Here is a 26,365-nt window from a genome sequence, read left to right as displayed (position 1 = left end):
ACTGATGTAGACAGAAGTGCTTGTAGGAATTGTAAAAAGCTCTTTGAGTGTAAAACCAGAACCGGCCTGTTTACAGAGACGGCCTCTTTTACTCCTCTTCCAAACCAAAATGTGGCATCTTCCAAAGAGTAACCTTTAACCTTTAGGTGCAAATATACTCTTGTGTGTTGTGCCATGCATTTATAGAGTGGCTGTTTGGTCCGAGCACTCCCAGCTGCACTGTACAGGATGCACTATGTTGTTGCTCCCAAACACTATGCCTGCTACTCTCCACCTTTTAGTTTTAAAACTGCAGAGCTCATACAGTTTATATAATCTACCAGTCAAGACGACAGAAGTTTGCACCGCACCTATTGATCTTTGAAATCAGGTGTTTTTACTTCCTTTGTCAGAAGTGCATAAAACGAAGCCCCCAGCAATCAGTCTGCTCTCCCACAAACAAAGATAAGAGGTATCATCACAAAATGGAAGCGTTTAGGAATCACAGAGTGGCACACCTCAGAGAGTTGCAGAGTAATGAGGTGCCTAATACATAAATTCTGCCTACCCTCTGCTGACTCAGTAGATGCAGACTTTCATAAATGCATCTGTGATGGATGTCCACGGCCAAACGACCGCTGTGGGGTTAATGTGTAGGTCGGCCAGTCTATCTCAAGTCTATCTTATACTCCATCATTCAGCACAATATTCATACAAAATCATTCATACAAAATGTATTAATATTTTTTAGTACTAATCATTATTTTTGACAACCGTCGCTATTAATGTGTTTATGTGCCCATGTAAACACCGTTGGCTGACAGTTTCAGTGCAAATGAAACGCTGCAGCTGAGCAACAAGCTTTGAAACGAGACAAGCAAAAATCCCTCATTTGAACTTTGTCATAAAGTTTAGTTTATGACAAAGAAAATGATTGTTTTCATAACAGTCCGTCAATGAGTCCTGTAATTACATGTAGGGCTGCCACGATTAGTCGACTAGTCACGATTACGTCGACTATCAAAATCGTCGACGACTGATTTAATAGTCGACGCGTCGTTTGAAGCTTTGTAAGATCCTGAAAGACGCAGGAATAAGTAATAAGTAGCAGGATTTAAGAGTGTAATAACGGACTGAAACAGAAGATGGCAGCACTGCATGTACAAGGATGCCAGCTGCTGTTAAACCCGAAGAAGAAGAAGCAGCTGTGTCCCAGAATTCATAGCGCAGCCCAGCTCAGTTGTCAACAATGGCGACAGCTAGTTAGTTTTAATATTACTCTTATTATTCTTTCTGGGTCACAAAATAAACGTTTAACATATTTTCAGGCGAGAATGTAGCTGTGTAAACCTCAAATATCTGCTCAGTTTATCAAGACACCGCATATTTTCAAAAGCGCTCTGACGTTTTCGGAAGCGTCTGTTACCCACTAGCTCCATAGCGAGCCGGAGTTACAGGCTCACTAGAGCCGGTGAGAACACCGGACTCCCGGCAAATCGTTTTCAAACCCACCGCCGTCTTTCGCTACTCAGGTTAAACATGATATATGAGTCACTTAGATAACTTAAAATGTTATTGTTTGGCTTTTTTTAGTATTTTATTTGTTCCTGAGTAAATCGGTTTGGCTGAGATCAAAGTTATAGTTTTTACACAGCTGAATAAACGTCAAGCAGACAGCTGATTATCAGAAGTGTGAGATGCTCGAGAATTTACTCCGGTGTCCTGTTATATTTTAGATAGCAAGGAGTTTATTAAACTTCACCGAAACAATCTGCAAATTTCATTAAAATTTAATAAACTATCATCTTCTCTTTATTTTTAGTTAGCACATACCTTACACACTTAAAGCTGTAAGCTAATGATAGTTATATAAGAGCAGATGCTGCTGGTGCAATAAGCTGTATGTTCAATGGATGCATGATCTGATTAGTTGACTAATCGCAAAAATAATCGGTGACTAGTTGACTATCAAAATAATCGTTTGTGGCAGCCCTAATTACATGTGTTAAAATCAGGGTTGGACACATATTTGAGAAACATATATCTGTTAGACTGTCGCTTTCACAGCACAAAACCTTTGAACCAGAGTATTAAAATGAATCACAAAAGTGATATAATACGCAGTATTATTATTAAGCAGTAGCAATAATGCTATAATGAGTGGTGGCCCCATGATCGGAAGGTCGGGGGTTCGATTTTCCTGAATAGCTACCCTGAGGTACCCCTGAGCAAGGTACCGTCCCTACACACCGCTCCCCGGGCGCCCAATGGCTGCCCACTGCTTCACTGAGTGAGAGGAATTTCCCCACGGGGATCAATAAAGTATACATTATTATTATTATTATTATTATTAATAATGAGTAATCCTAAAACTATAGACGATGTCAGAAACACAGCTGTGGCAGTGAGTAGAGCAGCACCACCTCCTGTTGTTGGAGTGAAAGGCCGATCCAAAGCTACTCTGGCAGAGTCAAAATAAGCTTCATGTTAAGTCCTGCAGGGGTTAAAACCCTGCAAAGGAAATGAGAACACTCTGGCTGTAATTACTAAACTCTAAATGCAACAGTTTTGTTAAACTAGTTGAATTAAAGTTGAGAGCGTGCACTTTACTCTCACTGCGATTGTTGGTAGTGTGCAGAGGCAAGACTACAAAAGCAGACTGTGCAGATACGTGTTAGGATGAATGGAGATGCATTCGAGTGTAGGAGAATATTAATGTCAGGAATTTTAAAGGCAGTGCCTCTGACAGACTCCTGTTTCTGTGACCTTTGACATGGGCAGAGCTGATTGCTGCAGACGAACTGATTCTTCACTCTCTATTATTCCCATTATGTAGCCTAGAAGTTGTGTCTTTAAGTATTGTTGCAGGCTGCCTGGCTCCCTTAAAGCCGCTAAAGATTTCTCCAGTTGTGAGTGGGGTCTGCCAATATCAACCGAATAAATTCCTGTAAGGATTCATGAATAATATAAAGTGGGCTAAGAGAATTTTGAGTGCAGTCCTACAATTGCTTCCACATGATAGTTTTGAAGGACATGAGCGCTAAAGTTTGGTTATTTCATGGCAGTGTGATCTCTCAGTTTCACATGTAACCCTCTACTTAAGGAATAAAGCACTCACAGAATGCCTGCAGGACGCAGTTTACTGACATTGGGCTGCTCTCCAGCCATTATGCTTCTTAAAGTTTGAAACAAAGCACTTATTAGATCATTGAACAGTGAAACTGCTGTAAATTGGACTCAGGCTCCGTCTAACAATGAGGAGTCGTTATAAGCAGTTTTGAACTTCAGCACGCTGAAAGTTTTCACCCTTATATAACAACCTTAGTTATGCTCATGTGACACATTTGCCCGTTTACACGATAACTAAAGTGGACACCAAACTAACAGGCACTACTGAAGCAGTGGTCAGAATCACAGTATCTTCATAACATCCCCTTCAACACCTGTTGCAGGCATCTAAATGCCTTCCTGGCATTCGTCTGCCAGTAACCAACACCAGCGAGACCCAAAGCTGTGATGTCGAGAATGTACTCGGATGGTTGTGTATTTTGTTCAGTGTCAAATGATATAAGCATTTAAAAAAATCAAAGCTTTTCAATAAAGTCTGATTTTCACAACAGTCACAAAACTTTCATTTTTATGATAAAGGTTTTGTGATGCTACCTACCTACCTATCGATGTGAATTCTTTTTGTACACACGATAGCAAAACGAGCAAGCCATGACATGAAAAGGGACCAGTGGCTCATGTCACGTCAGTATTCATGCAAAGCCGGTTGCTGTGTCCACACGGCGTGATTGATAGTCAGAGCCAACCCCCTATCCTTAACTCATCCCAACCCTAAAGCTGGAGTTGCCACAGCTGACTTTGGTGAGGTTTGGTGATGACCAGTGGAAGAAATGCTTCAAATAAAGTCTCTTATGTATGAAAATGCTGCATTGTTACATTTTTCAGAGAAATCCGAGGTAGTTGATCAGAAAAATGTTCTGAAATTTGATGATTTGAGATGAATGACCCTACAGATTCTTTGAAATAACTCACACAAAGTCTCTTGTGAGCAGATGTTGAACTGAGCTGAGCTATCGGGAGCTATTGTGGTGAATTTCCAAACCGAGTGGGTGAATCCACTCAGCACAATTAGCTTAGCTGGTGCACTTGATAAGAACACCACAGCTGTTCTGCAACAGTTCAGCATAATGCATTCATGTAAACTCATAGGACCACTATTAACTGTGCGCCTGGTATTTTCATGCAACCTTTCAATAAGATGAAGTTAGTATATCTCAGCTTGCAAGATGTTTCACAACAATAACCCCAAAATTGTATATAATGTACACTGTGTCTGTTTAAAAAACTAAATAAGGACATTACCACTCCTACCTTCTTCTTTCTGGTCCTGTCTTTCTTACATTTTGCTTCATCTCTGAAGCGACGTTATGTCAAAGTCTTTTGACTTCCTGGGAAACACAACTGCTGTCTTTAAATTAGTGCGCATATTGTGTGACAAACTGCACAATGTTTGTTAAGTTGTTAGAAACTTGCCACTTTAAAAGCATTAAGCTCTTTATCCTCACTCATTCCTATAGTGTTAGCTAGATGCTGAAATACTGTGACCACAACGTACCTGTTCTATAAATGCGCTTCATCTCTGTTCTGTGAATATCGAGCTGTAAATATGATGTTTCCCCCTCTGTCATCTTTTCATAAACCATTTAGGTTTAATTGGATTTAATGTGGGTGTGGTGATTGGCACTGTTGCTAGCTGGTCATGTAGTTACCGGGGTTAGGTTAGCTGGTGACTCTAAATTGTCCGTAGGTATGAATGTGCCAGTGTCTGTCTGTCAGTGTGAGACTGGCCACCTTCCAGGGTGCCTCTCGCCTTCTGTTAGCTGGGACAGTGACCTTGAAATACGGGGGAATAATGACATTTCTCTTTTATGCATCATGTCGTCATAATCAAGTGATCAAGCCTCTGATCAAAGTTTCTTATAATTCTTCCCTCGTAAGGACAGTCTATGGCATGAAGTCAAGCTCAGCACACGCATGCACAAAGAAGCCATCGCGCACACCAGCGCCTGCTTTGCGACTGCTGCAGCTACTTCATGTTCTCGTAGCTCAGCTGAATCTGGCTTGAGTCAGTTTTGACAGACGTTCTTGGAGCTGTTTGCTTGGTTGCTAAATTTTAATGACTTGGGGTTATCTCTGTGCAGCTAACCAGCTGGTTAACCTTCGTTATGTCTGTTGTAGAGTGACGGGGAAATGCCACACAACTTGTCGGTTGTCACTGCTAAGGAGCTTGGAAAATATACTGCTAAAATATTTCCTGTACGATTTTTAATTTTAACTTACTAACTAGTCTCACACCGTTTGTCGTAGAGATGCTGTTCGAGCGGCTCTTTTGTGCGATGAATGCTTCTATTCAGATTTTAAAAATTTTGGACAGTTCCTAAAATATTCCAGGTAAGGTTGTGAATTCAAGTAGAGCATGGATGCTTTTAAGGATCAAGCATGGTAGAACTGTATGCTCTGTGGAATGACACCACAGTAATGTAAAAGCACACTGCGCCACTTTCTTAGGTACACTTGCAGGGTGCTTCAGATTGTGTGTGGGATTTTGTCTGAGGGTGTAGCTGGGTGCACTGGGATGTCTCCTGATAAACCTGCTACATAAGGAACATGTTGTCTGACTTTCTTCCCTGTGCATCTTTGCTGATTTGTTGAAGTTGTGAGTTTTACGAGTTGTCTTTACATGTTTGTCTTTTCTTTTCCGTATGGTTTAGCAGAAATGTTTTCTGCCTGACGTTGCAGGGTCCTGATTACCCCAAGTTTGTGTCCCACAGGGTGGTGGGACTCAAATATTAGGTAGTGTTCTGTGTGTGTGGGATTCTGGTAAACTTCAGTCGTCCTCAGTGCACACAAACTGTACATCTTTGTGTCTTCCCTGGTGAACTTTATATGTCAAGAGTTGATGGGAGCAGTGAAGGATTTTACTTATTGGGTTTTGATTTTTGAAAACAGAACATCTTTCCCAGTGGTTAGGTGCTGTCTGCTTGAAGGAGCCAAGGGTGTCACTTTCCACTTCCTCCATGTAAAAGTTGGCTACAATGGGTTACAAAAGTGTGGTGGTGAGGCAGTGCTGTAACAAATCTGACTGGGGGTACAGCTGGGTCTGTTTTCTAGGGAACTGTCAGTTATCTGATGGTCTCCACTGCTTCAGGTATATAAGTGATGAGACCACATCACTATGGAAGGACACCATCTGGATTCAGCTCAAGTTTGCAGAGCGTCAGTCGAGTGTTTGATGTGATGGGGTGTGCTCCCCATGAGGGGATTTAGGATGTTGGTGATGTGCTTGGAAATGTTGCAGGTGGCTGAGTTAATCCTGCTAACAATAGGTCGACTTATGTTTAGATCTTCGCTATAGAATAAGGTGGTGGTCTGTGGGGCAGTCAATAGCTCCCCCCTCAAGTTGTTGTAGACAGCTGATGACTTTTGTTTTTGTAGAGGCTTTTTTTATCTCATCTTCAGACTTCATAAGAATGGCTGTCACTGAGAACTGCAGTAGTTTCAGTGAGATGTTCAGTTGAGTGAACAACAGTAACCTTCAGTTTAACATTCCTCTGTTCTTTGTCTCACACAGAAGCTTGCAGCGCGACTACCAAAGACGCGGGATGTGAGAGAAGTTTCCCACAGCTGCCTGTGTCCCCCAGGTACGTTCCTCAGTTATTCACTTATCCACCGGTTGCTTACTTTCTGATGGACTTGATTTCATTTGTCACCGTTATTCAACATAAGAAACTGCAGCTTACTGTAGCTTCATAGTTGTTGTTTTGATATTGCTGTTATTGATACTTTTATTCTGCGTTGACAGTGGACATCCAGAATATGACGCTATAACATGTGCTTTCATTAGTTATTAAGAGAAGCTTTTGTTATTCAGCTTCATGGACGTAATGCTGATAACTAGCTGTAAGTAAAACGAGGAGCTGCAGAGTTTCCCAGCTGGGATACAACCTGGACAGGTCACCAGTGTATCGAAGGGCACCTGCAAGCATCACCTTAAAATAAGAGGAGACAGTTATTTGTACAAAGGCTTAAATAACTGCCCACTGTCGAGGGTACAAGGGTAGTACTTTAGAGAGTGATTATCTTGCCTGAAAGTACATTAGCTACTTTATTTCCTGAGAGTGTGGATCTGAACTATTGCCTTGTTTTGAGTAAACAGTAAGGTCTGGTGTGTTTTACTGTGGTACAACTTGTTGTCCATCTGGAACTTTGGTCTTGTGTTCTTCAGCCTAAAGCATCTAAAAACAGGGTTGAAGGTGAACGGTGAAGTGTATTTGGAGCTCAGCGGGCAGCCAGGAACTTTCTATGTTACATCATGCAAACCTATGTGGCATCATTGAAGCACTTTCACATGGAAATGGTTGTGGTAAAAATCCCATACCTGAAACAGTCTAGTTATAAGTTGGACAGGGGGTCATTCTGGTTCTGAGAGCCTTCATGTTGTCAGTTTATTTGTTAGTCAGAGCAGACACACCAGCTGCTTTTTCACTTTTTTCACTTTTTGTGACTGTTTATCAGGAAAACCGACTAATTCAGCCACAACTGTGGCAGAAAAGTGTTTAGAAAAAAAGCACCTTCAGGTTCAGGTTATTCTGAAATTGCCCCATTTATGCATTTATTCCAGCATCTTTGTTTAATCATGTGGGTTTTTAGCACGATTATCTGTAAAAATGGCTGCACTTTCCTTACAGTTCTTGCATTAGTATTGTTCAATCCCTTGAAGGAAAGCTAAACACATCTTGATTGTTTGACTTAAAGTCCAGTGTGGTGGTCTGGAGAAGCATCACTACAAAAACATATGGACTAAACTATAGTTAGTGAGCTTTGAATCCATGTATAGCTGCCACCAGCTCACTGGAAGTCACCCTGTCTATTTTGCTGCATGGATTTTGTGATATATTCACATATATATGTGAATATATCAGCTGATCCAGCACGCTGGTGCTCGTGTTCTCACTAGAACCAAGAAAATAGAGCACATAACTCCAGTTCTAAAGTCATTACACTGGCTCCCTGTAGCTCAGAGAATAGACTTTAAAGTGCTTTTATTAGTGTATAAATCCTTGAATGGGTTAGCACCAGAGTACATTAGAGATCTGCTGTCATGGTACAAACCATCCAGATCAGTCAGGTCCTCCAGCTCTCATTTACTGACCGTCCCCAGAACCAGAACTAAACATGGAGAAGCAGCTTTTAATTTCTATGCTCCTCACATCTGGAACGCACTATCAGGAGAATGCAAAGCTGCAGAGACACTGAACTCTTTTAAGTCTAAAATTAAAACCTACTTATTTAGACTTGCTTATGAGTAACTGATCCTATTATGGCTCTCTACCTGTTTGTTTTTGATTTTTCATATAAGTTATTGTCTTGATTATTGTTTTATCGTAAATGCTTTCTTCTAAATGTTTTTCTTGTATTTTTACCTTTTAAAGTGATTTATGTTCTATTTTATGTGTTTTATTTTAATCATGTAAAGCACCTTGAATTGCCTTGTGCTGAATTGCCTTGCCTTACAAAGCCCCCCCGTGTCCACCCTGCCACTCAGCACCAACCACATATCCACTACATCCAAATGGCTGCCATGATTTGATTATTTTCAGGGCCAACTGAGAGGCAGAACTCGGAGACCTAGATGAAAACAAACAAAAACATATTCTTTAATCCCAAAGGGCTCAATTTTAGGCCCACTGCTCTTTTTACTGCATGTATTGCCTCTGGGTTCCATCCTTAGATGGCATCAGATCTCTTTTCATTGTTACACTGATGGCTGCCAAATGTATTTAGGATGGATCTCCATAAAACCTCTCTTGACATGTCTAGATGACATTAAAGCTTGGTTTTATTTTCATTAACATTTAAAAAGCTCAAAGCCAACAGAGGTGCTGCTGTTTGGACCCAGTGGTCCCTCTGAGTCCTCCTCTGCAGAACCTTGGGACTCCTGGAAGTTTATTTTAAACGGTGATTTTAAATTGGACAGCCAAATTAGAGCAGCAGTGAAGTCCAGTTTTTATCATTTAAGCTGACTGGCAGCAGTGAAATCTTTTCTTTTGAGGCAGCACTTTGAAACAGTGATCCATGCTTTTATTTCTTCTTGTCTGGACGACTGTAACTCACTTTATGTGGGGCTCAGTCAGTTGCTCTCACGTCTGCAGCTGCACGACTGCAAACAGGAACCTGTAAAAGAGAGCATATAACCTGTGCTGGCCTCACTGGCTGCCTGTGTCTTTTAGAGTTCATTTTAAAAATCTTATGATTGTTCTTAAACACTTTCACAATCTTGCCCCAAGGTTCAAGGTTCAAGGTTCTTTATTATTTGTCACATGCATAGTTATACAAGTATAACACACAGTGAAATGTAGCCTGACACGCTCCTCGACATGTGCAAAAAAATTGGGGGGGGGGGGGGTGTAGAGGAAGAAAACATTATATATATATATATATATATATATATATGTGTAGTATATACACTGGGTGAATGTGCAGTAGTAGCAGCAAGCAGGTGAAATCCCACCGTACCTATCTGAGCTTCCTCATCCCTACATCTCTTCGTCATGCTCCTGGAAGTACGAAGATCCAGGAGGAAGTTCAGAGGGGGCGGGGCCTTTTCTATCGTGGCTCCTAAATAATGGAATAACTCGCCCTTGCATGTTAGAGAGGCCCCTTCACTGTCCACTTTTAAAACATGTCTTGAAACACATTTTTATTCTTTGGCTTTTGGCCTCAGTGAGACTTAGTTAATAAGTAATTTAATTACAAGAAAAAGAACTAATTAATTATTTTACTTTTTACTTTAATTTGGCTTTTATTTATATCTTATGTATAAGTTAACTTATGTATAAGTGCCTTATAAATAAATATGATGATAATGATAATCCGAGTACAGTGTTTAAAATTAGTATTGCACACGTAAATATATTTCTAAAGTTAACCTGAAGTTCTCATCAGGTGTTGGTAACAACCCATCCAGTCCACACATGCAAAACATTAAACCATAGATGTCCATAAATTAGGTGATGTGTAATAATGAAATATGACACACAGGAGAAGTATTAAACACAGTTACTGAAATGTATGTAATACCTACAGAAACCAAACACATGGTGAGTGAAGAGCGGTGAGAGGAGAATTACTCCATCATGGGAAGGCCTCAGCAAAACAAGCTGATTTTAACATAACCAAGGGTGGGTCAGAAGTAAGCCAGCAGACTGAGAGCAAAGTGCTTCATTGGGGTGCACTATAAAGGTGTTTAGGATAGCTAGGCATGATTATTCAAGACCTCATATGTGAAAAGAAGGACTTAAAATTAGAATCTGCATATCACAAGGAGCCAATGAAGGCCAGCAGATATCGTCAGACACATTGCTAATGGCTAAATAAGCCTTTTATCCAGAGTCTGAATGTTCAGTGAAAGTCTGGTTTACTCTCCAGGGGAAAATGATCAAGGAAAATTTGCATATTTGAACATCAGAGTGTCTATTAATAACGATCAAGGATAAAAACAACAAAACAGGGAAGGAATTCTGTTTACCGTACTGTTTACAGCTGAGACAAATAATGACCTCATCAGCGTGTCAGAGCACAGTTTAGATAATGGCAAGCCCACAAACAGACTATCCTCACTTATCTTTCTATTTCAGGTTCATTTTTCTGTCTTTAACACCTAATGTGTCATATTTGATACCTGCGCTTTTGTCCGTTTTTGAGACTTCTGCATCATTAGTGTGATCGGCAGTCTGATTTGCTTGATAAATAAAACTATATACGATACATGCCGCCTCCTTGAGAGGCTCCTTTTAGACAATGAAGAGTAGAAGTTACAGAATCCAACACGATAATGATAAAGCATTGGTATGTCACAAGTGTTGGATTCTGTCTTTTTTGTTGTACTCTGTAATTAGTTTTGCAGTAAATTTAGTGTTTCCTATACATAGATCATACCTGGGAGAGCTGTGGCTCAGGTGGTAGAGCGGGTTGTCTACTAAGCGGAAGGTTGATTCCTTAGTCTCCTGTCCAGATACCCGAGTATCGTTGGGCGAGATGGTGAAACCTAAGTTACCCCCAGTGTTCCATCGGCGTGTGAGGTTGTGGGACTTAGAAAACCTTTAGGCATACATACATGTAATAGCTGTATGGATGTCTGTGTGATTGAGAGCTGTTAGAACAGTCGTAGAACAGTCCCTTCTTTCTTATTTTGAAACTGTGAGACAGTCAGAGCACCAACCAGAAACTGAAGCTGGTCCAGAGCTGGTGTCCCAGTGCTGTGGCTCACTGCAGTCCAGAACAGTTTAGTTGGATTCATCTGTGGGATTAGGAACTTATTATTTATCCATTAGTGTTTTTCCTCAAGTGTATATTATATTATCATTTATTTATGTAAAAGTTGATTGGGGATTTTTGTTGTCCTTATTAGTAGTATTGGCAACTTTTAATTATTAATAAAAGGCTTTTATTATGAACATAAAGCTTTCTCCTGACTTTTGGGAACATTGTGATCACTTACAGGTGAAATAATAACACTCATTAACTCTTCATTGTGGCACCTGTTGAAGGTAATATAATAGAGAAGCAGAGAAATGGGCAGGCCTAAGGATCTGAGTGAGTTTGAAAGGCCAGATTGTGATGAATGGGTGAATGAGGAAAGTGCTTTGAGTCAAAAGTGCAAAAGGATGCACAGTGGGCCTGAGGCAATGTGATGTTTTGGGCTACGTTCTGCTGGGAACCCTTGGGTCCTGCCATTACTATTGATGTTAGTTTGATACGTATCATCTACCTGATATTTGTTGCAGACCATGTACACCCTTGAATAACAATGGTTTTACCTGATGGCCGTTGATAATGTGCTCCACCACAAAGCAAAACTGGCCAAGGATTGTTTCGACAAGCACAGCGATGAGTTTGAGGTGTTGCCCTTGAAACTTTCCAGATCTCGATCACATTGAGCATCAGTAGGATGTGTGAGACACAAGCCTGATCCACTGAGGCCCCACCTTGCACCTTACAGGACTGTACAGCTGTTCTGGTAGTAGGTGGTCATAATGTTATGCCTGACAAAGTAATTCAAATTCAACAGTCGTTCAACTGAACAAACTGAATAGAGTTCAAAAGTCCAAAAAGCAGGGACCACCGAGTCATTACACCTTGCTTCTTTTATTTGTTGTTCTTTCAGGAAAATATGCTACATTGTTATGTAATGATATTGAGCTACAGGCAAAGTAAATATACATTGTGCCGCTTGAAATAAGCTTGTAAAGGTCTGTTTAGCAACGATCAGAGGAAGTTTACATCATTATCACATAAACACAACTTGATGACTGCTTGTGTTTCTATATTTGTGAATGAAATCAAGTCATTGTTATGTTTCAGGACAAATAATACACTTTGTATATGTTACACAAGGTTTTCAGGAAGAACAGCCAATTGGGTAAAAAGTTAATCAAGAACTGAATGAACTTTGGCATCAGTTAGACAAGCTGACACAAAAGTGACGATAGCAGTGTACCCCAAAGACGATCACTATTATTATTATTATTATTATTATTATTATTATTAACTCCTTTATTTAAACAAGCTCGTGGAGATGGAAATCTCGTTTTCAAGAGAGACAAAAAACAAAAATCAACAGATGACTACATTAAAAAAACAAGCACCCCTTACACATGACGGCAAAGTAAGAAAAACCATGAAGGGATACTAAAATGTATATTTATTACACGGAAACTATAACACAAGGCTTTGGAATATTTGGCGTGTCACAAACTGTAAACTCTCGTCTTCTGAATGAAGGTCTGCCTACGATGGACACCTTAATTGTTTCCCTTCCTGGTTATATAAACAGTTAATGTCCACGGCTGATCACCTGATACATGTTACAGTTTTGGAGACAACTGTCAATAACAGCTAGACCCTTGCTTTGCACATGCCCACTGTGTGTTCTCCAGCTCTCAGCACTTGGTATTTCTCATGCTTCTTCCTGATGTTACTGTCACATGATCAGTACTTCCTAACGTACTCATGGATCTTTCACTTAGTGTGCAGTCTCAGGGTGCTGGATTTGGGGTGAAACTCTCCATACGTGGTAAGGACCTTCCTTTTCTTGATGTCAGTGGCTTTTATCTTCTCCTTTCGCCATCTTATTATCTCAGCACTGGATCTGATGGCCAGCAGGTCGTAGGTGTTGACTACAAGTGACATTCTGTCATTGCTGTAGATCCTGGTGGTATGGACCAGTGAGTCGATGTCTCATTCACTCCTGACATACTGCTTGATGTAATGCATTTAGGGAGGTGGTTAACTATTGTACCATTCTGTAGTTGGTAACCATTGTCGGTCTGGCTCAGGATTTTCTGGCATGTGCAGAACAGCAGTGGGGACAGAGCATCTCCTTGGTAAATCCCGCACTTGGAGGTAACTTGTGCTCATGTATTGAATCATGTGCCTGTTCACATTAGATGCCTGATTGGAGCTTCTACGTTGGCTATTGGCCGGTAGTTGGATCGGACCGGCCCTTATGCTGGGACCAGGACAGTCTGGCCTTCAGTTGGCATTTCCCGGTGCATCTTGTCCATTAGCAGCTGGTTTGTGCTGCCACTTCGCTCATGGAGTGCAGTTAGCTTCTTTAGCCAGTAGGTGTGAATTACTGGTGCTGTCCGATCCTTTGTCTGCCATTGTCATGGTTACTGGATCCAGTTCAATTCAATGTAGTTGTTTTTTTATATGTTTTCTTCATGGTGCCTTCCAGAAAATGGAACATTTGAAGACTAACAATAAATTGGCTTATAGACTACAATGTAAATTTAAGTTTAAGGTTTTCTTATTTCATGTTCAGTTTTAGTTTTGTTTTTGTATCTGTAGGATTTCTTGATGTCAGCTACTTCCTCTGTCTGTCAGCGTTATCCGTATTTCTATTCCTCATCACATGCTGTTTTCAGTTGCCTCAGGCAGGCGTTGGGATCATAATGGTGTGAGTCTGGTTTCAGCGTACAGCACTGGGACACTTCATATATTGCCTCGAGGTCACTCTTGTTGTGATTTGGCACTGTATCACCAAAACTGAAATGAATTAAATATTTAAAGGAAGGGTGAATTTAAAAAGGACAGATCTGCTGCCATCTACCAGGATGATAAAGATGAAACGAAGTTTCACCAAGACAATGATGCCAAACACAGCCAAGGAAACTCTCAGCTGGTTTCAGAGAAAGAAATTAAAGCTGCTGGGATGGCACCTAAAATCTGTCCACAGCAGAAAAGATATGAAACAGGAAGTGCACCTGAAAACCGTGATGGATATTTTCCACCAACACTTTGGACAATCAGTTTTACTAACTTGGAGATTTGTTTATAACCTGACTACCAGGCTGCCAACTTGGTCCAGACAATGTTTCAAGTACTTCAGTCCAGAACACTGAAGTATGTTTGTGCTGAATAAAGACCGCCAAACACACAAACAGTTCCACCTACTTTTCAGAGACACATGTTATTCCCATGGACTGCAAAGGTGTTTTCCAGATGGTTCTAAAATCAAACCAGCTTGCCGGCCACAGATTTGAGTACTAACGTTATTGTAGGTTGATCTGGTGTTTAGCCAGCATGCTCATTCACATTATCCCATTAGATCTGTTTCTGCTGGCTTTTTGCAACCTTAGAAATTCACAGCTTTACAGTTAATTCATGTTCACACATTTTAGGTTTTTGATAGTGTTAAATATTCCCTGTGTGAATATGACAAGCTCTTTTGCAGCAGTAAATATTAAGTATTAACAGTAGATCATTAATGTTTTACGTCATCCTGTACTTGGTGAGCAGGACTTTCACATCCAGTCTGAGAAACTCTCTGCATTGTGATCTGTTTCATTTGAATTATTGAGGAAATCTTTTGGAAAACATTTCCGAAAATGCCATTTATGCTACAACGTTACCATGCCATCATTGGCCGAGGCATGGACCCTAAAGCACCTGTGAATATACACTCGGTATCTGGGACCAAGATATATAAGCCTCTAACTCTTGTTATACACATTTTCCACCCAGAATGTTCAAGCTTCAGTTTTGACATATTTTGACTTATTTCTACATGTTTCAGTAGCCCACGGTGTTTTCACACCTATACTTTGTTTAGTCTGGTTGATGAGTAAACTTGTAGCTTTTCCCACGATTTGGTTCATTTTCACACAGAGAAAAATCCAAGTGAACCAAATGCATCATATAAAACACTTGAGAATGTTCAGTGGGTTCAGTTGTGTCTAAACTCAGGATGAAGGCGATGGGTTTTGGACTACTGGATAACACAGATGATTCATTTCACAGCTACTTGCTATCCTGTGCAGACCTCTATAATGCCTTCCCGCATTGAGAATACAAAGCATACGTAGCTGTGGGATGTTTGTAACGTACACCATAAATGAAGTTTTGGAACCACCTCCTCCAAACGGTCTGATTGTGATTACTGTGTTCACACCTGCACAAACAAACTGCACCAAATGGGAAAACAAAGCAGGGTTCAGTATAAATGGACTAAATACAGCAGATGTGAAAACACCCCAGGACTTGAAGGCTCTAATTGATTTTTCATAGTTTGTCTTAAAATTAAAAAATGCATACTGTTTAAATAGGCAAATATATAATTGTACTTATTTTAGTTAAATGTAATAGTTCTATACATATATTTGTCATAGGTTTGTGATTCTACACTGATGTTCACAGCTGCTAAAGACACCTGATTGTCTCAAAGCTAATGGATATTTTTAAGCAGATACTCATTATCACAACATAAGGCCTAATCAGCTGTTTCATATCATAATATAAAATAACATGTATTCCATTTTTTTTATGGCCCAGTCAATAAACATTAAATGATCATTATTACTAATTAAATAAGCATTTTTCCAGATGTTTGTGGTGAGACGCTGAGGGGTCGAGGGCTGTTTCCTTGGTAAAAACAGATGAAACCTCAGACTGTGCAGTGACCAACACCGACTTCTTTATCATCAAACTGCCCCATCAGCTCTGCAAAATCATGCTAGTGATCAAGATATGTTTGTTTAGTGGCTATTTACAGGAAACACAAAGCCAGCATTTACATACTGTAAGTTATCAAGACAGTAAGCTATGACACAAACACACATGCTCCCATTTGGTTTAATACAGGCTGTGAGGCCCCTGTAGCTTTAGTCCAGACATCCTGTGGGTATCAGAGTGATTCAGCAAACCCACAGGGAGTATGCTCTTATAATAACAGATGCAGGCTTTCTGCCATCACATTTCCAAAGCACTTTTAGGGATGGAGTTGAGAATTGGCGTTTTTCCCCTTTTAACTGGCTGCAGGAGCACAAAGAGAAGCTAAAACTGCAATAGCTTATTGCTAAGAGTCATGGCAATGTCAGGATTTAGCTTGAAAGTGTGTGTGTGTGTGTGTGTGTGTGTGTGTGTGTGTGTGTGTGTGTGTGTGTGTGTGTGTGTGTGTGTGTGTGTGTGTGTGAGCCAAGTTGACTTCTGGTTCAGCATAACGACTGAACCAGAAGTCAACTTGGTAAAGAACACAAATGTCAACAAATCTGCATGAATATAAGTACGTAGTGTGCTCGGCCTAAGGCCTCCTCATCCCAGAGTTCCTGTAAAAACCTGGGTGGGACCGTCTCCACGTTCTCCGATAAAATGAAATGGATACGAATAATTTCCCATCTGAGAATCTCCTTTTTTGAAAGCAGACATTTCATCTGTGACAAAAGCAGAATTGAGAAATGCTCTTGCAGAAGTCAAAAGTGAACTACAGTGATAAAAAACCGAAATAATAAGCAGTCACCCAGAGAGTCATCAGACGAAAGATGAAAACATGGAGGGGCTAATGAGGAGGTGCAACTTAAGGAACCTTTGAGTACCCAAGAAACCTGCCTCCAGCTATCTCACAGTTGCTCCAGTTGGAAAAAAGGCCACTGATTGACATTTCTCATCAAGTCTCGCCATTGTTTCACAAAATCTTTCTTACCTTGAAGCCAGATAACAAACTTCATATGGAACAAACGGCAGCCAAGCATACTGTAGCAAAGGACCCGACAGCTCCAGGGGTTGTATCGACATCTTGTGTTTTAACGTGTTCACTTTCCAGTGTGCTTCTGCAGTTTTTCAGCTGTGGTTCTCCCAGTGGGCTCTGCACTGCCCCCCCTCCCCCCAGACTGCTGAAAGGGTGAAGATGTGGTCAGAGTGATGGATATTGGCTGTATCTGCCAGCCTTCTCTGGCACCGTCCCCTGAACCCACCGCTTTACCCCTTCCCTGCAGCTGAGCCACTAACCACACCTGCCACAGATTCATAAACATGTGTTGCAGTTACAGAGAATAATAGGTGGCATGTAACTTCCACACTGTATATATTGTTACTGGGACAGTGCTTTGATGAAACCATGGCAGCTGTTAACTGTGATGTCAGTGTACTTAATGTATGAGTCAAAGTGGCAATATATGTCACTGAGAAAATATGTTGATTAGATCTGACTATTCTAAGGTTAGAGTGGGGGAGGTCTTTCTCGTTATTGGACTTTGTTATGGCAACAATATAATAAACTAAGCTGAAGTAAGTGAAATTCTGATATATTAAGTACATAACCCCACGTGACATTTAAAGTTACAGAGTACTAAATGAAGCAGGAATGAGTAGACAGCTGATCACATCACCACATCAGTATTTTCCTTTTTTAATTGGATGTTTTTCTTTGGTTTGGATAAAGCAAGCAACAGGAATATGTGACATTATTTTTTATTTATTTCAAATGTAAACAATTATAAATATTTATTTATTGACCAAGCTGTTATTTCATGGCTTTAGGTATTTAATACTTAGGTATTTTAATGTGGATGTCTATATGGATTGGCCATAAACTGTGTGCTAATGGAGAGTGGTCCATAGTGTAGTGATTTGCCTCAAAGCAAATGGATACATTTGCCGAAGATGCTAAAGATCTTAAGCTGGGCATACACTTCAGTCGCGTTATTCAGCTCCTGCTCAAACTGCACGATTGACTCGCAGGGGTTAGAAGGTCCTAGGTCACGATGCAGGGTCTCACATTAGACGGCCCGATGCTCGGATGCGACCTGAGTGCTCACACTGTGCGTCCATAACATGACGCTTATAACACAAAATCTGTCCCTCTCTCTGTCTTTCACTCACACAGACAGGCACACCACCTCCATCAACTTTGCTAAATTGCTAATTAAAAACATTGGCCAGGCAGCTGCAATTGAGCAGCAATGTCCATCCAATTATTTTCATGGTTGTTGTGGTCGTGATAATTTGGTGAGGCCACATCGAAAAGGCTCAGATGAGCTTGCCAAAGTTCTACAAGCTGTGCCTCCATTGCTTGTGTCACACGCTGCTGCCGTGCTGCTCCGTCTTTTCACTTCCATTTCTGTGTTTGCGCGTGTGCAGTGTGGGAGGCTGCGGTGACGCCCTCACGAGGGGCGACAGGATTTGAAACAGGTTTGATTTTCTTGCGACCAAATGATTGTTGATCCGGAGCTGGTCGTGAGGTGTTAATCGCTTCTCGTTACACCACGTGTACTACACGATGCACGACACACGTTTAAGGCGAAACTTAGGCCGATCCCCAAAACGGTTGCATGACTGAAAAATAGGCTTAAAATGGGACAAAAATCGCACAGTGTATGCCCAGCATTACACAAGTGGATGAAAAGGAAAATTAGATATGAGATCAAACCTTTTCTTTTTGTGCCAGGCCATGAATATAATCCTCTGAGAGTCTTTGGGGATGTTGGAGGAAGGTTTAAGACACAATTAGAGGAACAGTTGTATTTGTCAGTCTGATAACAGAATAATTGTCCATGCACGTCCAGCAGCCTACAGGTGTAATTATGTGCATGCAGGCTGTTGCATCAAGCCACATGTGACTGACAGCATTGTTTAAAAATCAGTTAAAACAATAAGCGTGCAGGGTACCGAAAAGTAAAAAGAAATAACAGAATTCCAACAGCTCATAAAAATAGAGACATTTTCCCCTTTTATGATGCAGTTTTGAAGCTTTTAGATGAGATTTCATTTATATTTGCAGATGTAAAAACTGTTTCAATACCTAATAATACAGTCAAACCCTGTTCTAATACAAATATTCAGTACTGTTATTAATTGTTTATATGTAACATTATGTGAAACATCTTATACTAGTAACTGGTAATTGGGTTTAATAATTACAATAATCTGTTACGCAGTTTATTACACACACGCAATTTGTAGATCTCAACCGAGCAAAGTTTACTACAAACTGTTTGTTCAGATAGAAAATCACATAAATGATGCATTTATATTAAGTGCTGTATTATTTTACTAGAAATAATGTGAAATGATATTAATAATGAGACAAACATGTATTTCTATAGGCATTTAGTAATTATCGTCCCAAGTAACTGAATTGGTGAATATGTTATAAACAACTCGACATCACCACACTGTTTGCTTGGTGCTGTTTGTTTGGTGCCTACTGGCTTTGCTTTTGTTTTGACAACATTTGATATCCTTTTTGGGGTCTTCTGCTGCTGGAATCGACCTTTGACTGCTAGTGGCCAGTAAACACAGACCAGAAAATAGCCCAGGTCATATTTCTACCAGATCCAAGAGAATTAACTTCTGCTAGACTCCCTGGCTGCCGAGGCCTTGTGCAATCTGGACAAAACCATTCTTTCCTGGCTTGGACTCTTAAGCAACACTCATCCAGAACCAGCTATGGTCACCTCTATCCATGATAAGGACCCTGTGCAGGAGCCAACTCTAAAGTTGGTCCACTCTAGAGCCAGCCATGGTTGGGGGATGATGCCATATTCAGCAGAGATGGGTCCCAATGAAAGTCCCTGCTACTGCACCTCAAAGTCAACCAGCTCAGTGCCCGGGTGTGCAAGAGAGCCGGCGCCAGTAGCGGGAGCCACAGCAGCTGAGATTTTTGTGTTTGGCATTTTGTTTTGAGTGGTTAGGGGATAGGCAGCATTCAGCTACTGAGACATGCTCCCACAGGCAAACACAACTGCCACACACACCCTCACACAGTACCACACATAGGTACACGCACATACACTAGTGGAGATCAAACGATCACCTTTTTCACATCGGCGCAGCTGTTTTATACGCAAGCTGTGGGCGTCGCCGTGCTAGCCAGAGTGTCTTAGAGAAGTATCCACACGCCACAACCAAGGGGGGGGGTCGTACCCCGTCAATATGGAGTAACGGAGTCTCAATATGATAGAGAACTCTCAAGTGTGTTCCCAGAATGCTGAGGGTGCCGTCACTTACTGTTGTCCTGTTGTTCTGAACATTGGATATCAAAGATAAAAACACAGACTCACAACCTGTTAAAGTATGCCTGTTAGATGACAGCACTGTTAAAACCCTTATATTTAAAATTATATTGGTTTGTAACGAATTAAACCTGTTGTTAGATTTAAATGACTCCATGGAGAAGAGACACAGAGTAAATTTGACAGATTTGCAGCTTCCTGTTAAACTCATACCAGCACTTCAACAGCAGCAATATGAATCCTTTGAGGCCATGACCATCACAGCTTTACTTGTCATTGATCAGCTTGGAATTAAAGTTATTTAATTCAGACAGAGAAACCTGTAAGAAGCATTTTAAACATAATGAAATAGACTAACTGTCCATGTCCCCTGTTATATTGGTAAATCTTGTTTCAGCATTTAAATTACCCTTCTTGCAGCTCATATTCTGCCAGTTTGTGATACCTGTAAAAACAGAGGGTAGTGTGCTATAAAGCTAACTTCTGTTTCTTAATGAACTGTAAAACAGATTTTATCCAGTCTATAAAAACAAACTCGTTTTCTTCCTTGAAAGGAATCTTTGTTATTTGAACATGAACATGGATCCAGACTGCCTAAGATTTCTCTCAGTATTGCAAAAATGTGGCGCATTCCCACATATAAGCTACTTCTTTGCTTCTTGTTGTCTTGTAAAGACGTTAGCATGTCAGGTCTCTGCTGTGAGTTGAAGAATGTGGCAGGATTTCTATGGCTTTTCCAGAGACTCAGCCCTGAAGCTGACTACTGCAGGTCGGAGCGCTGGAATGAGGGAAGACTGAAGCGTTTTTTGTGAACTGAATGAGGCTCTATTGACGTGCTCATGTTGCATTGTTGTGTAACACTGTGGTACTGGCACAGATTTAACATGTTCAAAATATGACTGGAAACAAAGTTCAGCCAAGTCTTTACAAAGCAAATATTCATGTCAATCTATCTTTCAAGACTTCAGAAAAGCCACCTCTGGTGTGGTCCTCCATGCACCAGTTCATCCATCGAGCTTCCTGTTTTTCTGATCACTAAGTACTAAAGCAAGCTCTAGGAAAAGCTGCAAAAGTTGATTATTCTACCAGAAAAGCCTTGGAACGCATTTCATAGGAGGCAACAGGGAAACATGAACTCTTGCAGAGTTCAGCACACACTCGGCATCTACTGCAGTTACCATAAAAGAATAATTTTGTGTTCCTCTGTCATTGCTGAACTGATATGACAGTGAATGCTTTGTATTACATCTATTTTTGTCTAATTTTATTGTTATTGTTATGAGCATCTCTCCCTCTTGTGGGAGGGTTTTGTATTTGTTCATTTGAATGACATTGAATGATGAGAGGTTTTTATATGGGAGCTAAATCATCTGGGTCAGCTTCCTCCTATAAGACTTTATTGAAGTGGCTTATAAAGGAATAAAATCAGACTTCATGCCATGGTGAGCTGTGTAGCAGGCAGGGCTTGGACCCAAACACAGGACTCAAAGACACAAACTTAAAGCTGCCCCTGCCTGAGCGAAGATTTCTGCCTACTGTAACTTTCCTTTACCGCTGTTGCAAAGTGCTCGGCCATAGTGGGTCGTTTGATTGTTGAGGTTTTTCTCTGTTGTAGGGTCTTTACAATATAAAGTTCCTTTGGGAGGACTGTTGTTCTTAGTTGGCGCTACATGAAGAATATTGAACTGTTACCTCCTGGTATTTTTCCATAGTTCTAAGATGTACATGTTTTATTGTACTGAGTAGGGCGATCGTGGCTCAAGAGTTGGCAGTTCGTCTTGTAATTGGAAGGTTGCCGGTTCGAGCCCCAGCTCGGACAGTCTCGGTCATTGTGTCCTTGGGCAAGACACTTCACCTACCGCCTACTGGTGATGGCCAGAGGGGCCGATGGTGCGATATGGCAGCCTCGCCTCTGTCAGTCTGCCCCAGGGCAGCTGTGGCTACACCTGTAGCTGCCTCCACCAGTGTGTGAATGTGAGAGTGAATGAATAGTGGAATTGTAAAGCGCTTTGAGGGTCTCGAAAAGTGCTTTATATATGCAATCCATTATTATTATTATTATTATTATTATTATTATTATTAGTGTAATATTATTATTTGGCCTTTTTCAACCCTAAAATTAGTCATATCCATCAGCAGCTGGCTCCGCCAGGTAATTCCACACATAATTACACAGTATGATCCCCTCTTCCTTCCTTTCTAATCTCATATGTCTGACGGTTGAGGAAATATTTGGGTTTATTAAGAAATATAAGCCATCTACGTGCCACCTTGACCCATTTCCCACTAGGTTGGCTAAATCCTATTTATCCTCGCTCTCTTGATAACTGACATTATTCACTCTTCCCTAATCTCCGGCTTTTTTCCTCTACCTCTTAAAACAGCTGTGATAATTCCACCTCTTAACAAACTTGACGGAAACCCTTTCAGTCTAAATAATTATAGTCCAAATGCTAATTTACCATCCCAGTCTAGAAAAGCTGCTGCTGTGCAGCTCTATTCTCACCTTACTTCGAGTCATCTATTTGAACACTTGGCAGGAGTGAGACAGCTCTAGTCAACATCACACTGTGGGCTGTTAACCATAGCTGTGCTACGCCTCTGACAGTCTCTCACCGTATCATTGGTATCATTGGTATCATTGGCACGTCACATTATTTAATTCAGTTAATTTCACTTAAGTGTTATTTTTGTACCACTGAAACCCAACACCAGTCACCTCAAGTCGCTGAATACTGGTATAGGTCACGACCCCACAATAATAGAGACCAAGAATCAGACGACCTCCTATCAGCAAGTACTTTGGAGACAGTGGGAAGAAAAAACGTCATTTTAACAGGAAGAAAACTAGTAAAACCAGGCTCAGTGAGGGGAGGGAGACGAAACAGAAGACATGGTGTGGAAGAGAACCAGACATTAATCAAACACAATGTGACTGAAAGGGGCTAACAGAAGAAGAAACAGTCAGCCAGCAGAGTCCCCCAGCAGCCTACACCTACTGCAGCAGACCTGAGGCAGGATTCAGGGTCACCTGATCCAGCCCTAACTATATGCTTTATTAAAAAGGAAAGCTTGAATCCTAATAGATAGTTTCTGCCTCCTGAATCCAAGCTGGGAGCTGGTCCCACAGAAGAGGGGCCTGAAAACTCAAAGTAAGCCAGCATTCTGAGCGTGCTCTGTTGGAGTCGGGCTATCTGGTCTGTAAGATAAGATGAAGCCTGATAATACAAAGGAGGAAGGATTTTGCTTCTGGATTCAACAGGAAGCCAACATATGATCTCAGATCGTAATCAGTCAGTGAAGTTAAATGACTTCAGATCACAGTTGGTCCAGTTCTCAGTGGTGTTCCTGACGGCTCCCTTGGATTTATTTATCTTTCACCTTTCGGTCACATTTTGGGAACCCTGGCATTCATTTTCATTCTCATGCCACTCTGCCTAACCTGACCTTTCCACCTTCTTTTGTCTCCGACTGCTTACGTGAGACTAAATTGTGGCTGTCTGCTAATTTTCTCAAGTTAAACAGAGGTTCTTCTGATAGGAACCCAAAGTGTTCTGGATAAATGGGATCAATTCTCACTCTGCATTCCCAGTTCTCAAATCTGTCCTTCCACCCAGCTAAGAGATGATGTATCAATAATATGACTCAGTCTGCACATTTCCATCTACGTGATATTAGTCGGCTGCACCCTTCACAGCTTACAGTGTTCTTGAACATGCTCTGGTTACATCTCGCATTGATTATTGTAATTCTATCCCCTCTGTCCTACCACATGAACGTCTCCAAAGACTGGTCCAAAATGCAGCCCCTCATGTGATTACCAGAACCTTTCCACAGAACGTATTATTCCTGTCCTCTAACAGCTTTGCTTATTCAGCCTCTTACTTTCACATCTGTCTATAATCTCACACCTCCAAATCACTGATCTTCTCACATACACCTCTCCTTCCTGTACTCCGAGACCCTCCTCCTCTGTTACCTTTATTATACTATGTGAACTTTAGCGAGTTCAGCCGAGTGGCCCCTCGTCGTTGGATCTCTCAGCATTGATCCCTGTCTTTAACATACATCTTTTTAAGCTTGCCTATTCTTTTGATTTTAAATTTATGATGTATTGTCTTTTAATTCTGTGATGGGTTCAACTGGTATTTCATCCATACTGTGCTTTTGTTATTGTAAAGTGTTCTTGAGTGTTTTTCTAGTTAAAATTAGCAAATGGGCAGATTCTCAGCCTTTCAATAAGAGCCTGATTTTTTTTTTTATTATTATCATTCCAGACTTGCAGACAAGCTTTGGGTAACAAGATGGTGATGAAATATCTCCATCATGTTTGATATGTTAGCTGTTCCTGCTGTGGACAACTGCACAAAGTAATACATAGATATTTATTGAATGTTGAATTAGTTCTTAAGCCACATTAGATACAGTAGTTAGGTGGAAGGTTGGAAACAGATTGCTGTATTTATAGTTTTTACATAATAAATTCGGGGTTTTCTCTGTTACAGGGTCTCCACCTTACCGTGTGCACGGCCCTGAGATGGCCATTGTTGTGATTTGGCACTATATAAACTGAATTCAACTGAATTTTCAGGCGAACATCAGTTTAACTGTTTGTGCCCGGTATTTTACATGTGCATGTGAGTTCAGAGGATGTAACATCATCGTTATTATTCAGTATTTATGCCATCGTTTCAGGCAGCACAGTGGTTAGCACTCACAGCATGAAGGTGCTCGACTCCACCATCTTTTTGGGGCCTCCCTGTGTGGAGTTTGCATGTTCGTCCATGTTTGGGTGGGTTCTTTCTGGGGACTCTGGCTTAATTGATGGATATGAAATAATTCAAATAACAAAAAAAGCTAACTGACGAATCAGAACACGTTTTCCTGCTGTTAGGGTTTGATTACAGCAAACACAGAAATGCTAAATTGCACTGTTACACTGGACTGTGTGACTAAAGGACCCGACGTGTACACAATGTTGCAGCGTTGGTGCCGTTTAATTTATAGTGCTCACTTGATCAGACTACTGGTGCAGTTTTCAGCTGTCTTGCTCCCAGCACAACTCTCTCCTCCAGTACCAGCGATCTCCCAAAATATAGGAAGAGCTTGATTAGCCAATCAGCCCCAGCTGTCCTGGCAGCCTCCCTGGCACTGCCCTCTGAACTCACTGCACCAACCTCCTCTGCAGTGGAGCCACAGACCGGCTCTCAGCTACTCTTTCTACAGTTTAATAAAGTTTCTGTTTACTGTCAAAGCCACCGTTGTTGTAGGTCAGACATGTTGTTGTGGGCAGCTGGGCACCACTGTAACACCTATCAGTTACCACCACACCCACAACAGCACACACACAGTTGTGAATTCTTTTTATTTACAGTGCTCGTTACTCTGCACACTGCCACTCTGCACATCCTTTGTCCTCTCGAGATCCCAGCGTGCTACTAAATCAGGAAGGCAAGATTAAACAATTATTACCAGCTGTGCCGGCTTGCCTCCCCGAGCACTGCCCCTGAAGCCAGACACCACCTCCCCCCTGCCGCGGAGCCACAAACCACACCCGCTACAGTTATCTAATAAAATAAGCCCAATAACCAGGCTCTTGTTTTTCTTGTAGCATTAGTGTTATATCATTTTGATTTCCAAGCCCTACGCAAGATTGCAGTGAGTGATTTGGTAGTCCCAGCTTTTCACAACCCTTCTGAAACCTGACAGGAGTCCAGGTTTACAGTGGCCCCCACTTTGTTTTTCTTTTCTTTTTTTAAGAAGTTTGATGTTTTAAGAAAAGGTTTTCTTGTGTATCTACAGAAGATGAAATGCAACCTTTGCTTTGATCTCACTGAAACACGACGACGTGGGAGGGCAGAGGTAGCCAAACTACACTGAACAAAAATATACATGCAACACTTTTGTTTTTGCTCCCATTTTCCATGAGCTAAACTTAAAGATCTGAAACATTTTCTACAAACACAAAGGAGCCATGACTGTCAAATATTGTTCACAAATCTGTCTAAATCTGTGTTAGTGAGAAC

The 26,365-nt window shown here is 41.0% G+C and overlaps 1 protein-coding gene across 14 annotated transcripts in view; it reads left to right on the top strand.

Moving 5' to 3' along the window:
• The window catches only part of col13a1 (collagen, type XIII, alpha 1), a 103,155-nt gene that overhangs the window by 4,611 nt on the left and 72,179 nt on the right, over positions 1-26,365 (top strand). For all 14 annotated transcript variants that reach the window (XM_040033821.1, XM_040033816.1, XM_040033826.1 and 11 more), the window contains exon 2: positions 6,620-6,689. In XM_040033821.1, coding sequence (XP_039889755.1) covers positions 6,620-6,689 — 70 coding nt within the window. The remainder of the gene's footprint in view (positions 1-6,619; positions 6,690-26,365) is intronic.

This window comes from Simochromis diagramma, unplaced genomic scaffold (assembly GCF_900408965.1).
Source record: "Simochromis diagramma unplaced genomic scaffold, fSimDia1.1 OVJJ01000176.1, whole genome shotgun sequence".
NCBI classification, from domain to species: domain Eukaryota; kingdom Metazoa; phylum Chordata; class Actinopteri; order Cichliformes; family Cichlidae; genus Simochromis; species Simochromis diagramma.
The sequence above is the reverse complement of the archived record's forward strand: the minus strand, read 5'-3'. Positions and strand labels throughout refer to the sequence as shown.